General features: G+C 36.8%; 1 protein-coding gene across 4 annotated transcripts in view; it reads right to left on the reverse strand.

Annotated features, from left to right (window-relative positions):
- Positions 1 to 2,280: 2,280 nt before the first annotated feature.
- Positions 2,281 to 15,628, reverse strand: part of AP1S2 (adaptor related protein complex 1 subunit sigma 2) — a 28,178-nt gene continuing 14,830 nt past the window's right edge. For 2 of the 4 annotated variants that reach the window (XR_007460452.1, XM_049643497.1), the window contains one exon: positions 2,281 to 3,439. Coding sequence is in view for 3 of the 4 variants with exons in the window: in XM_049643497.1 (XP_049499454.1) it covers positions 3,392 to 3,439 (48 nt within the window). In the remaining variant the exon portion in view is untranslated. Of the gene's footprint in view, positions 7,807 to 9,287; positions 9,378 to 15,628 lie in introns of all 4 variants that reach the window. The other 2 variants (XM_049643496.1, XM_049643498.1) reach the window with 2 other exon arrangements.

Below are 15,628 nucleotides of genomic sequence, written 5' to 3' on the forward strand. Positions count from 1 at the left end.
ATAATCTATTGGATTTCTCTACATGCAATAGCTGAGCAGCTTTTTGACTTTAAAACTCACTTTGCTTTAAAGTACTTAAAGGGAGGAGGGGCGCCTGGGTGGCTCAGTTGGTTAAGCGTCCGACTTCGGCTCAGGTCATGATCCTTGCGGCTTATGAGTTCGAGCCCTGCGTCGGGCTCTGTGCTGACAGCTCGGAGCCTGGAGCCTGCTTCGGATTCTGTGCCTCCCTCTCTCTCTCTGCCCCACCCCCGCTTGTACTCTGTCTCTCTCTCTCAAAAATAAACATTAAAGAACTAAATAAAGTGCTTGAAAGGTAAAGTCAGTTTTTCCTCTCCATCCTGTTCCTTATTCACAGCCCCTTCTCAGGTGGAGGTTTTCCATTGGGGGGATTCATCTTTTTTATAGTGTGTTGGGGAGCTCTTTATATAGAGGTAAATCCTATTTTTGTCATTTTCAGGAAAATTAGGATCGTTGCTGCTGCCTACTGTTAAAGGAATTCTCATTTAAAAAACAATGGTCAGAGACCTGTTTAAAGAAAAAAAAAAAGGCTTAAGGCCAAAAAATACCATTCTTAGATTTCAGATCACAAAGAAGAAAAGATGCTCTCATACTTCATATGTTTTTAATTTCCTTAGTAACCTTTCCATTGACATACTGGAGATACTGAATTTCAGAGTATGTGGCATTTGGCAACTTGAGATTTGGAAATAAGGGTGCACAAAATACTGAAGCCAACAGAGGAAAAGAAATTTCAAGATTGGGATTTCTGAGTGGTTATCTGTTGAAAATGAGTTCTTAAAAAAAAAAAACAACGAAAAAATGAGTTCTTCAGTATGTAGTCTATGGAAGAAAGTATGGTCCAGGTGTGCCTGGGTGGCTCAGTCCAGTCGAGCGTCCGACTTCGGCTCAGATCATGATGTCACAGTTCGTGGGTTTGAGCCCGTGTTGGGCTCTGTGCTGATAGCTCGGAGCCTGGAGCCTGCTTTGGATTGTCTCCCTCTTTGTCTGCCCCTCCCCCACTCATACTTTGTTTCTCACAAATAAACATTATAAAAAATTTTTTTAAAGTATGGTCCAGAAGTCATTTTACCTTACAAATTGATTTGTTCAATGCTTTAAATGCTTGCTTTACCCTAAAAACGATTGAAAACTGTCATTATCTACTGGACTCACTAATGCAGAATAACTATCCCTAAATCCAGTGTTCTTCAGTACTTTCCTAAATACAGTCAAGATATACACAATTAAAGGTGGTATCTCGAGCTGAATAGCCTTCACAGATCAGGGAGGACAAAACGGGATAAACACCAGCTTGGGCTCGAGGTAATCATGAGGTGATGGGGTCTTTTCCCTTGGGCATTCATGGGCATTGTGTGGAGGGAGGGAAAGGGCAGTTTTTAAACCACTTGACTGGTTCGTTCAAGTGTGCATCTTGAACTTAAATGTATTACTGTTTTTTAAATTTATAACATGATTTCTATTTATGATTTAAAAATTCCAGCTCTACGTTGCCAGCAGAAGCCCATCAGGCCGGTTTCCAGTGAATAAACCAACTGAGTATTGGAGACTAAGTCTGCAAGTATCTTTTTAGCAGACTAGAAACTTGATGGTAGTTGATCCTTTGTTCTTTACTATCCTTGCTTTAGTATGTAACGTTTCCCATCTGCACTTAGGAGGCGGTCCCTTAACTATCATGATAACCGAAGTTTTGAGTTGCTGCTTATATCAGGCAGTAGTTTGCAAACATCAGTTCATTTTGGCAAGTGTGCTAGCCTCTCCGGGGCTGGGGGGAATGGGGATCCGGCTGATGTGGCTGATGTGCAGTACCTTCCATTACCTGGAGTAATCAAGAGTTGCTCACTCAGAAAGAGTAGAAAAGTCAACTGCATCGAGGTTTTAAAAGTGGCATTTATTGATTGAAAATAAATGTGTGGATAGGCTCTCAGCATGGAATCCACATTATTTTTTAATGAGCTTGAAGTACATGAAGACTCCTTACATCTTCCACCGTTTATCTTGTGTGTGCTTTTAGCAACCACATTCAAACGGAGATGAATTTTTGACATTTGACTGAAAAAATGTAAAACTCTTTAAGCAGCTCCCCATAGTTGATAAACCTTTGCAAAGAGAAAGATAAAAACACACTACAGTGGTATACGTTGAACATTTATTACAACCAATTGGTGATGTGATAAGACAGTGCTAACATGGCCTGAATATGTATTGGTCACAATCACAACAAAGCTTAATCCAGCCCAGCAGATACAAATGAAAGTGTAAACCATGAAGACATGTTTACATACACAGAAGTATGTATAAAAGTGACATTGAAACAATTGTACAGCTTTAAAAAATATAGGGCCCACTAATGCCATTTTACCTCATTCGACTCTCACTTTTATATGAAAGGTGGTGTCTGCTTTTAGAAGATTTCTGATAACTAGGCAGTGCCATGGAAGGGAATGAAGCTGCCCTAACGTTTGCAGCACTTGTAAGTGGAGGGAAGCTAAATAAATTTGGCTCTAACAAGCACCCCGGAAGGAATATTCGTGCTTTAAACAATGACTTAAGCAACACTCTGTGAAGAGAAGAAACATGTTTTCTGTAAGATACTGTTATGAAGAAATCCAGGTTACGTCTATGTTTCCTTTTTTATTTGGGGGCATCAAAAACCATCTAAGTCACTACATGGTTATGACCACAAAAAAATCTGTCTCAGGAGTTGAATGTTCCTTGGCCTTAAAAATAACGTTAAAAATAACGTGCTCACTATTAGTCGCTCTCTGTTCCTCGTCCCAGGTCTGGAATGCCAGGGAAAGATTTTTTAGTGTAAAACACACCATTTCAATTTAGTCATTTGTGTATTCCCTTTAAGTATGTAGTTTCCAATGAGGGTCTTTGGTATAAATTTGGTTCTCTTTTTTAAAGTTTCAACATAAACAGTTAAATTTTAATTCATTTGATATGTATCAATTCCCTTTATCCTCAGATATACTGAAATGTCCCACACTAGTCTTTGGTTTCATATAATTTTTAACAGTTTCCTTTGCCAAAGACCGTAATTAATGAATGTAGATTGCCTAATTGTGTCATTCTCATAGATACATAATCAGATTGAGAGAAACAGATTTAAAAACTAAAATATCCAGAAAAGGTACCTTTCTTTTTCTGCATCATTCTAACTCACGTTTAAGTCCCTTAAGTTATCACTTGATTAACCAAAGTTCCCTTTAAAAAATTTTTTTGTGTGTGTAGGCCTGAATGAAGCAGCTTAGCAAAACAGTAATACTGACAAGACGTCATCTTATACCATTAGCTAACATGGACATGAAGGCAGTGACCATCTACAGTGTGTGAAATGTCACAAGAAGTCATCAACAAGGGAGGTGAGTTATGTCAGTCCAATTTCTTCAAGAACACTACGTGGGGTTTCAGCTTCCTGTGGAGGGAAAATGTGAGACTCTGGTAAGCAGATCCGGGGAAGCTTGAGAGTGTGAAATTGACACGGAGGGATGTGCAAGTTTCAGAGAACAATGCAAGCAGTTCATTGGTTTGGGCACAGTCTAAAACCGAGAGCAGGCGGTTATTCAGGGTTGTGGACCCCAAAAGACCACAGAAGGGTATTTTCAGCATGCATTAAATACTCACTAATTAACCTACCAATGTGCTGGGTACCATCGCTATAACACAAAAAGCAGTCAAGCCTGCTGGCAATTTAGGAAATCATTGCTACTGAATTAGCTGCAGGAAAAGTAAGTTATCTTTGTGTTAAAATTCAAAACCTCCCCTAAATAAAAAGCAGGGAAAACCCCAAGTTCTTCTGAATCTTCACATAATGGTGTTTCCCATGGCCTTTTTTTTTTTTTTTTTTTTTTTTTGGTCATGTGTATTCATAGAAATGTCTTACTCTGAGTTTTTACTCAGTTTTTAACTTAACTGTCCCCAGCAGCATGGCTTCAGAAACTCACCTTCCCAGACCTCTCCAAGGCAACCAATGGCTTTGGTGAGGCAACACAGAAAGAATACCTGGGGACAAAGGCATTTTTGTCCTATGTAACAATATTCATTTTTAAATGTCAAAGGAAGACAAGACAAAGCAGGCATATCTAGAAAAAAATTAATATTCCAAAGTGGCTGATTTTGCACATCACAAAATAGGACCAGGTCAGATTCAGGGGTTACTTGCAATAATTCTGTAGTTAAAAGGCATACTAGAATTTAATGGAGAAAATGTAATTTTTAGTATCCAATAACAAATTAACTTACTTTTGCATCCTAATTATGGTACAGCACAAAACAAGGAAAAGAACAATATTAAACCACAAATCCACACGTTAGATTTAATTGCATGTAAAGCAGCACATGGAATAATCTTAAGTAAATTAAACGCTAGTCTGTTTCCATATTTGGATAGTACTTACCTTCATATAGAGATTTGAGGGAGAGAAGGCTTAGTGCCCGACTTCTAGAAAGTGCTCAAAAAAATGTCAACTGATAACATTACACAACTGAGACCTAACTGAAGGTATTTAGCATTTAGTACTAAATAAAGTACTATAAATCAACTCTGCATATAAAGTTTTTATGGTAACCTTTTAGTAGGTGTGTTTACTAATGAAAAATGGGTAAGAAATCAGCTTTGGTTAAAGAAAAAAATTCTGAAGTATTCTTGCCCTCGCCACCCCTCCCCCCAACGAAACCTCAGCTTAACCAGGCTACACATCAAAATATATATGGTGGATAAGCAAACAAGTTAAACAGCGCCACAAGATTACAACCCGCTGGAGGACATTCTACAACATAGGTGACTCAGTTTAAAAAAAATGGCAAGGAAAAAAAGCAGACGAGTTGTTAAAGATGAAAAGACTTAAAAGACATCAACCAGATACCACGTGAGCCTTGTTGGAAATCTGGTTCTAACCAAGTATAGAAATGCATTTTCAACAATTAGGAGAAATTGAACCAGGAACAAGTATTAGGAATTACTGTCAAATTTGGGGGCGGGGGGAGGACTGTGGTACTTCTTTCTCCTGGTGATACATATCGAAGGATTAAAGATGAAATAAGAGGTCTAGGGCTTGCTCTAAAATACTGAGGCAAAAATGGGGGTGGGGGAAATGGATGACGAAACAAGCATAGTACTAGGAGTACTGAGCTGGTGGTTGCTGAAGCTGAGTGATGTGCACACAAAGGTTCTCTTTTATTTGCAGGTCTCAGAGTTTTCACGCTACAGTTTAAAGAAAGTCTAATGGAAAGACGCAACAGTCCCAAGAATCATGTAAGCCAGTCTCTTTCACTTCTCATGTTTAGCCTCAGACATTACATATACTGTACTGACATCTGAATCACATATATCTTAAATAAAGGAAACAATTTAAAAACAATCGTTTCCCTTTAGGCCTTGAACTGTAACCAGTCCATTTACTTGCGGACTTTTTTACCATATAGTAACTCTATTTTCCTTAGGATTTTCTGAACATTTTTTCTCTACCTTACTGTACTGTAAGAATATGGTATATAATACATATACAGACGAGGTGTTAACTGAATGTTGAGGTTGTCGGTAAGGCTTCCAGTCCACAGTTGGCTGTTAAGTTTTTGGGGGAGTCAAAAGGTGTATGTGAATTTTCAATTGCCTGGGAGGGTTGGCGCTCCTAACCCACTCGTTGTTCAAAGGTCAACTGTAATGTTAAATTGTCTTTAAAAACACCATATAGCCTTTAATGCATTTATTAAAAGATGCTACATTGAACTCCATGCAGGTAACATTCTTCACTTATCCATGTAAGAATGACTCCCATTCTATTCCCCGGAGCTGGTCAGACTTCCCCTATGTCCTTACTGCCTGTAATCCTCTATGGCATTTCCTGAAGAGAACCATGTTACGTGTCCCATATGCATTATTTAAAATATATGTCCTTTCCAAAAGGCCTACTTAAAAGCAATCAGTTACATATTTGATTCCTTGAGACTTGTACTATTTGTACATTAGTTTTGTTTTTTTTTTTTTTTACAAATTGTGTTCATAATATAAAATGTAATTTTGCCATGTTCACACTGAAATTGTAGCTCAAAATTACCTAGAAAAACTATTCTCTAAAGTAATCAAATTCATAGAAACAAAGTAGAATGGTGGTTACCAAGGGCTGAGGGGAGGGATGGGGAGTTGTTTAATGGCTACAGTTTCAGTATGACAGGATGAAAAATTTCTGGACATCACCTGCACAACGTGAATATACTTAACAGTCCTGAACTGTACATTGAACAGAATTTGCCAGCGTAACCATTTTTATGTTTTTTAAATATGTTTAATAAAATTACCTGGAAAAACTAAAGTGTAAAATATATTTGTCAAAAGGGATGCAGAAGAAAAAAGTCATTCACATGAGACAAAGTACATGCAATACTTTTATTTTAGACGTGCAAGAAAAGCGATTTCAGAATCTACTAATTTAAAGCAAGCAGCTGTATACAAATAACAAAAGAAGCAACATCTTGTTACAGCTCAGCACACAGCATCCAAAGCAAACAGGCATGAGACAATGCATATTCAGCATTAAAACCAGATGAATAACATATTGCAGGGTTGGGGGAGGGGCAGAGGACAAAAATGGAAATGAAAGACCAGTGTCTCCCAATGCTTTCAAGGTATAATGCTAAGTTTCTCATTTGATAGCCCATCCAGGTGCTTCAAATGTCATGCAGTACAGTGAGAATGGAAAGAACTGGTCTGCATACCTGCCTAATAGACACTTTCATAGGTCGTCTTTCAGTGGAAAACCTGTTTGAGCATCTTTTGAATTGGTTTAATGATAGCTTACTTAATCAGGCTTTAAACTCTCTACATATAAGCAATGAATTATTGGATACTTTTCCTTTTATAATAAGTTGCACGTTTTAAAACTATACACCATAATCAATATTAAGTCTTAATATTTAGAATATAAAACTATAGTTAACAAATCATTAAGTATTTAAATGAAGACTTAATATATTATAAAACCATCACTAGTAAAATACTAGTATTTAAACTGTATTAGGATTTTAACTATATAAACAAACTCAGTATTAACATTTTGAAAAGGTTATTTCCTATTAAACAACAGATACTGTAGAAGAGACTTCTAACACAGTTTTCTGATCATTCTTAAAGGGACCGTTCAATATTGTGTGGCACAAATGTGATCCAATATACATGGCATTACAAACTTAAGAACTGTGAATGTTTCACCCTTAAATATTATGTAATAGTACAGATTTTACTTTCTTGAATTATTTCCAAATATACTTTTATGTGATACGTCAGAATACATTAGCTCACAGAGAGCTGTAATACAGTCACACTAAATAGAATTTCTTTTCTCCCCCAACATCTGAAGACCAAGTCACACTGTATGTTACGGCACTGTTTATTCTGCTGTAGCACTTCTGCTATATGCTCTTTGGTAAAAACTTGAACGATTGCTAACGTTTCCTCTTACAAGATGAATCATGGACGTGTTTAAGGTGAAATACTACTCAAAACATTCATAGGCCATATTTCAAGAAGAAATTAAACCAGTTGAGAGCAGGAATAAACTATATCAAGATCATATATAGAATGAAAATCAAACAGAGAAATGACGACAGGAAAAAAAAAATTACAACGGTGAAGGTATTGATTCTGAAATGATTATACAAGATAATCAGTCACCAAGCTGAGGGCATTTTCTTTCATAAGTATATCAGCTATTTCCTCTGTGCAATTCTGCATACACGATGAGTAGTCATTTAGTACACAGGGACATTAAAATATTCATGACGTGGCTACAAAAGAAATGCATATATTCTTATACAGTATACAAACTGAGAGACACAATCAGATTTCTAGAATGTTTACTGCACAGTAAGGAAAATGGAAACTTAAATTTTTGTTTTTGTTCTTTGGTCTATGGCTGAATATTTAGCTTTATAAACAGTGCTAAAGGAGTTCAGATTCCTCTTTTAAAAACCTCACATAATGATAATCAAAATGACCTATGTCCTACAAAATCCAAAAGCACTGTATTTACTAACAGGCTGAAAAGATTTTCGGTGTAAAGTCATCTGGTCAGTACTGAGTTAACTGAAAATTCAATTAGAACACTACCTCCCGCCAGTCTTCAAGTATGTCAGGATTTTATTACACAAAGTAAAGGAATTTAATCCGTTAATGAAAATCGTTACATCCTAAGGTGACCATAAACTCTTTTACAGATCCTGAAGGAAAATCTTTCCCAAGAAGTAGTGGAAAAGCAGTCACCCATTTGGTATTTTAAGTAGCAATGGAGGTTTTTCATGGTTCACTTAGCTTTAAAAAAACAGAACAAAAAGAAAAAAAACAACAACAAAAACTCCAAAGACAATGCCTTTAAGACTGAGGATATTACTTTTTAAATAATCCTCAAGATAGATTATAAAGAAATCTCCAAAAAGATGTCAACTGTCTATGCCTACAAATTTATGTAAATAGAAGTTTCTCATGTCAACGAGGTAACCTGAGGTGAGGTTTTAAACTGAGCCTAGAGTGTCCACAGATGGATTTCTAGGGACTCCACAAACCCCTTAAAACTAGAGGCAAAATTCTGTGCAGATTTTCCTGAGAAGAGGGCCCAGGGCTCTTTAGACTCTCAAAGGGATTTTACCCCTGCCAAAAGGCTTGTGATTCAAAGTTTAAAATTGCTCATTTGAGTGCTTCTAAAATATCCTCATTTTAATATTAAATTCGGCATTTTGAAATGTTAGGCTACAAAGTCATGTAAACCGTTCAAATATGTGACAGATCTCTCATACGAGAACCATTAAATATAAAAGTATCTGAGAAGCACCAGTTAAATTTTAATCCTCAGATAATTCTTAAACACTTTCAAGAGACAGTTGTGCCTTCTTCCTCACTCAATACAGTGGAATGAACCAGCAAGTTAAAATAATGTAATAAACCCCAAATGCTTCATGTTCTTATGGAAGCTCTCATTTGCATAGGGGAATTCTATTTCTGTTATCAGTGACATTAGCGCTTCACAGTATTTACTAATACTTTTTTGTCAAAGAACCTCTGAACCTAGTTCAATATTCTGTGTAAAAAAAAAAAAAAAATTCTAAGTCCCAACGATGAATGACTAGCAGAGTAAAATTCCCTATGAAAATAGCAGTTAAACGAAGCATTGGGACTATCCCTTACAATTTAATGGAATCAGACTTATCAGGTAATACTAAAATATAAATAACAAACTTGACAAAAACCAAACTGAATTCATAGGTCCTACTACATTTTGATGCGTGTCAGAACTCCAGCACGTATTCTAGTACGCTCTCTTACACCCAATGAAACTCTTGCTGTGATACATATTCTCTGTTTTCTGGAGAGAGAACAAGAAAAGTTTAAGTCTGTCAACCTTTCACCTAAATAGCAGTTCTTTGAACCTTTATATTATAGCTTTAAATCTTTTTGTTTTCTCTTAATTCTATACACACTGTGCAAAAACCAACCATGGAGAGCTTATGCCCATTGAAAGAAAAGAGAAAGGTAGTGTCCCAAGTAGGGCTGAGCACACCAGCAGTCCTCCCCAGAAGAGACTTACTATGGAAGAAAACAAACAGCTCTCAAACATGACTGCCCGGCACGTCTGACAGGCCTCTTACTACACTTCGTAAAGGAAAGGGGAGATGCTAAACAGCCAATGATCCATATTAAGTATACTTAAACAAGAAATTAGCATCCATCAAGTGTGAAGAATATTCTTCACAGGGAGAAAACCCTCTTCATTGGAAAAATATTCTTTCAGAAACCCTAAAATGCACACAAATAATGTATCCTTTTACCACTTTTAAGTTACCGTAACATGTTTCAACAATTTCTCAGTTGAGACAGTCTGAAAAAGCTGTGCTATAAATGCCTTAGTGACCACTTAACATTTAAGGTTAATTTTAAGCTGAATGATAGATATGCCCACATTAGCCAAATGATTTTTTTCTTTAATATCCAAAGAAAATATGACAGCGGATTAAATATAACTCTAGTATTCTGGGCCCTCACACTATCAGTACATCTAATGAGTCATGGAATAATTATTTACTTAAGAATTGGGGAGGGTGAGAGTCAAGCGTGTCATAATGCACAAGGGGTCCTGTGCAGAACCAGAACTACTATCTTTTTCCACTACTCAGGCAAGGTGAGTTTCTTAATACACTAAAACATCAGCGATTTCAAATACAGGGGAATAGAGGCCAGAATGAAAGCAAACATTTTTTTAATACAGTTGTTTTATTACACAAATACCGCAAATTGCCCATAGTACCAATTCTCTGGAGACCTGTTCTCTGATTAGAGATTAGACATTATTTTCAACCTGAAATGGGCCTACAGTCCTGGGCATTCCTTTTACTCCTCACTCATTTACTCCCCAGTTAAGTCTATTCCAAACCCTCAACATTTCCCTCAGGTTATCTACGTCTCCTCTTTCTCCTCCGTCCTTAGCAGCTCTTCTCTAGACGAGTTTCTCAAAGAAAATGACAACTTTCTCAATTTCGCTCATCCAGCTGATGAGGAAAAAACAAACTACAGCTTTACTCAGTTATCTCCTCCTAGCAGGAGGAAGATGTGTCTTGCCTAAGACCAATGCTTTTGATTCCATTCCCATTCACCCTGCCAATATACTTTCCCCTTTAGTCTATCGCTGTCTGCATTTGCTCCTTCTCCTTAGTGTACGTGCATGTATGTTCAACTTTCCTCCATACTAAGAGTAACTTTTTTCTCAACCCCCTACAAAAAGAACCAGAGGTAGCGGGAAGTGGAGGTTAACAAACACAGCAGAGAGAGGAATTAAGTGACACCTGTTCTTAAAACTGCCTACATTGCTAAGACAAACTCCATCACCTTCAAAATTCCCAGAAAGTCACCATACTAGGCCGATAACTCATAACAATCTGGGAAACTGTAATGAAATCTGGTAAGCTAGCACTTATATGAAGACTTAAGTCTTGTTGAGATGAGTGCTTAAGTTAACTACTGGTATTGGATCCAAAACGGAAAACCTAGTCTCCCGATTTTCTAGTACACAAAGAGAAAATAGTTTACATTTAATGAAAAATACAAGTAACTGTAATTTGAAGTTACTGCTTTATTCGTTTTTCTTGTAGAGGGGCTTCACTTATTCCTTGTACTAAAAGTAGTATCCTGTCCTTCATGTTCTAGAATACAAAGGTCCAGGGGCGCCTGGGTGGCTCAGTCGGCTGAGCATCCGACTTCGGCTCGGGTCATGACCTCGCCGTTCGAGCCCCATGTAGGGCTCTGTGCTGACAGCTCAGAGTCTGGAGCCTGTTTCAGATTCTGTGTCTCCCTCTCTTTCTGCCCCTCCCCCGCTCTCTCTCTCTCTCTCTCTCTCTCTCTCTCTCTCTCAAAAAAAACATTAGAATATAATGGTCCTTTTTACTGCCCCTCACTGTATTCTGTGGCAGAATTCCTACTCTCAACTCTGGAACCCTATTCCTTGTGCTTAAAGACCAAAGGGCCAGAGAAGATCCAAATTCACGAAGATCTATGTTTAGCAATGAATAGAAAGAGAAGAACTAAAAGCCCTTATAAGGTACCTTTCATGACACAGCTCATAATGTCAGTCGTATTCCATCAGCAATTGTGAGGCACTAGTAAAGTCAGAAAGTTTTCTGACATTAAGTTAGCAACGATTGGCAAGAGCAATATGGTTGTTCCAGATAGTTAGGGTCTAAAATGGCCAAGAGCATACAAATGCCTCACTTTATATGCTGGAACTTTCTTTTTAGCAAATTCTACCTTTTACCTAACGGAATAACACAATGTGTACTCTTCCATTCACACAGCATCATTTTGTCATTTAAAAAACTTGTAGATTAAAAATATATTTCTACTTCTAGTACATGTTTGTTCTACAGTTCTAGAAAAGGGAGGGGGACCTCAAACATTTTCACAGGTAATGCTGATAAGTTAATGTCCCACTCCTAGATCTTTCCTCAATTGATATACTGTGAGTATCTTTCCTTATCATTACATAGAAATCAATCTCATTGCTTTTACAGCCAGGTTAACAGTTCCATGTATGTAGGTAGCATAATTTTCTTAACCTATTTCCCACTGATTAACATTTGGGTAAGTTCCAATGGCTTAATATTATACTGAGTCTTAGTGTATTTGTATATTTCTTTTGGACACAATTCCTTGAAATTTAACCGATGGGTCAAAAGGTGTACACATTTAACTGTTAACAGCACCAAACTCATGCTCCAAAATGGACTACAAAGTTTAAGTGGTCATAAGCAGCAGACAAGAGGGTTGCTCATCCATGCCAATCCAAGAACCAAAAGAAGTTATCATTCATATTTTAATTTACATTCCCTTACATAAAAGGGCCATTTGTTTTTTTCTCTCATCTGTGAATTATTTTCTTTCATCTTTGAATTATTTATTTATATCTACTGTTGTCTTTTTCTATTGTGCTGTTGATCTATTTCTATTCCACGTCTCAAAAGTTTGTCTTAAAAATGATAGGGATAGGGGCGCCTGGGTGGCTCAGTCGGTTAAGCGTCCGACTTCGGCTCAGGTCACGATCTCACGGTTCGTGAGTTCGAGCCCCGCGTCGGGCTCTGTGCTGACAGCTCAGAGCCTGGAGCCTGTTTCAGATTCTGTGTCTCCCTCTCTCTCTGACCCTCCCCCGTTCATGCTCTGTCTCTCTCTGTCTCAAAAATAAATAAACGTTAAAAAAAAAAAAATGATAGGGATAACTACCATCTTGTAAACCCTGCTCTAAAACCTGTTAGTTATAAAATACTAAGGACAAATTACTTTCTCTGGCAGTTAATTATACTTTTCAAATTAAAAAAACCAGACTAATTAGCAAATATCACTTTAGACTTGAAATAGTTTTAAGCATACTTTAGGGTAACTGTATTGTATTTGCCTTGGTCTTCCATTTGGATCAGGACTTGAAATGCTTTAAATTTGATTAGGGTTTTCAAAACATAAAAGATTTCTTTGAATCACTGAATTTCAAATATTCAAACTCTCTATCTTTGCTAAGTAAGTTCTTGAAGGCTAGTAAGGTACAGAAGAACAACAACAAAAAAAAAGTCTGCATGTACAATAAAAGCCTGTATTTGCAAATTCTGATCATTTAAATTATTCCTCCTATAAAAAAAAATGATCAAATCCCTAAAGTGAATGGGGAAAACAGCAGAAAATTAAAAAAATATTCTAACTGCCTGCAGGGTATACTCAATTCTGTTTCCATGTAAAAACTCAATTACCTTAACAGACATCAACAGATTTGGTTATTGTTCAGGAAACGAAATTATATAGTGACAACCCACAAGCTTTGCTGTGGGTTAGGTGTTGAAGTCAACCACAGATTATCTCCCCAGGCACTGGTTATCAAGTAAGGGTGATTTCATTGACTCACAGAGGTGATTTTTATAGCCATTTACATGTTCTTATTAAGCACATTTGTCCTTCTTTTACTGTCCTTAGGGTTTTTTTCCCCCTCCTGCTTTTGATTCATTGCAGCCAATCATTTATACTCTGGACTATATATTATATTGAAAAGATATATGGTCTGTAAAATGTAAATGGAATCTTTGTATATATATCCTATTGTGTTAAATTAAACTAAAGTTTCTTAAGCAGGGCACTCCTGATACTTGAGGCTGGATAAATTCCTTATTCTAGGAGGGCTGTCCTGGGCACTGTTGGACGCTTAGCAGCATCCTTGGTGCTACTAGATGCCAGTAGCACTCCACTGCCTGTTGTGACAATCAAAAATATGTCTAGGCATTGTTTAATGTTCCATGAGGAGGCATAATTGCCCCACTCCCCATCCAGTTGAGAACCACTGAGTTAATCTAATCGTCCCTGGTTGATGGGTAAAATTATGTTTTAGTGTGCGTACCTGTATTTGCTCATTCTTCTATAATGGACATTTAAAAAAAAAAAAGGCAATAGAGGAAACAATAGAAGAAAATGTAAAAGAATGTGTCAGTAGGGGGGAAAAAACCCTCAAACCTTGAAATTTTTCAGAAAGTACTTTTTAAAGAAAAAAAAATCACCACCAACGGCTAGGAATATGCTCTTTGCAGGTGCCAGTCTTAGGCCTCATGCAATCAATTTAGTAGATCAGGATCAGCATCGAAGAAAATAGAAGAGAAAATGTGAGATTGCAACACAAGAAATAAAAGTATTATTTAACAAAATATTTTTTCAGTTTATGTGCGTGTAACTACTGTGATATAAACATGTATTTTACTGTGGGTTCTTGTCAAATATCTTTGAAAATCAGATTTACAGCTACTGATTTTAAGTTACTCCAACTTTTCATTATTACAATTAGCCCAGAGTAGCAAGAGCAGGCTCAAAATGAGTTAAAATGAAACTCATTTAACTCATAAAAATAAAAGGGGGGGGGAATCCTCAAATTCTGAAAAGCAGGCAAATACAGAGCTCAAAAAACACATCTAGAACAAAATGATTAGAACCTGAAAACCAGTGATCAAGGACATTGGCCAAATTGTTTCTTATAAAGCGTAAAATGAAAGACAAGATTTGTTCTGCCTTTTGTTTTTTCTGCATCTGCCTTTCTGTATTTTCTATTTCAAGCATTAATGTAACCAAACCTTACTTATCTAGTTTGTTCTAGCAGACCCCAATCAAGTTTACCTATAAAAAATTACAATATGGGGGCGCCTGGCTGGCTCAGTCAGTTAAGCGTCTAACTCCCAATTTGGGCTCAGGTGATGATCTCATGGTTTGTTGGTTTGAGCCCCATGGAGCCTGCGTGGGATTCTTTCTCTCCGTCCCTCTCTCTGGTCCTCCCCTGCTCTCCCTCTCTCTCTCAAAATAAATACACTTAAAAAAAATTAAAATACGCTGGCCTTGTTAACTTTTAACCCAATTTAAAAGAAAAACGGTTAGGCTTAAAGTCTTTAACAAACAATGGAAATCACAAAGGAATCAAAGGAGTTTGTCTTATTAAACCAAATCCTAAGAGGATTTATATCAAAACACTTTTTGCTGTTAAAGGATATTGTAAATATTTGAACATATCTAGCTATTGTAAAACAATGTACAATATTCTTGAGTTTGAGTAGCATGCCCATTCTTAATTAACAAGATTTTAATTTAACCCCCCCCCCCAACTTTATACTAAAAGGCATGTTATTAAATACTCCAAGTACTTATTTACTTAAAGATAATTTTAGGTTACAAAAGATTCATTTTTAAAAATCACTTTTTCTAAGATTCTTACCTTTCCATTTTTATGCAGTCCAACAGATTTATTATTACTTCCACAAAGATGTTGCATAGTACTAAGATATATCATGCAGCCCCAGCACTAAAACAAATCAATTTTAGCAGCGCTAATTCTCCACAGAGCACCACTTTCTAGCTGAGGCAGATTAACAACTGCAAATCTGAGTGAATCTATTCATAAAGTGGATCATCTCGAAGTAGAAGCAAATTCATAAGTGTAATGCTTGCTTTTGGTACCTCACTTATTTTTCATTTCTCAGATTACTTTGTGAGAAACAATACCAACAGCAAACAAAGCTCAAAAGGAAAACCCCCACAAATTTCAAAATGATGCTG

This window comes from Panthera uncia, chromosome X (assembly GCF_023721935.1).
Source record: "Panthera uncia isolate 11264 chromosome X, Puncia_PCG_1.0, whole genome shotgun sequence".
Classification (NCBI taxonomy): domain Eukaryota; kingdom Metazoa; phylum Chordata; class Mammalia; order Carnivora; family Felidae; genus Panthera; species Panthera uncia.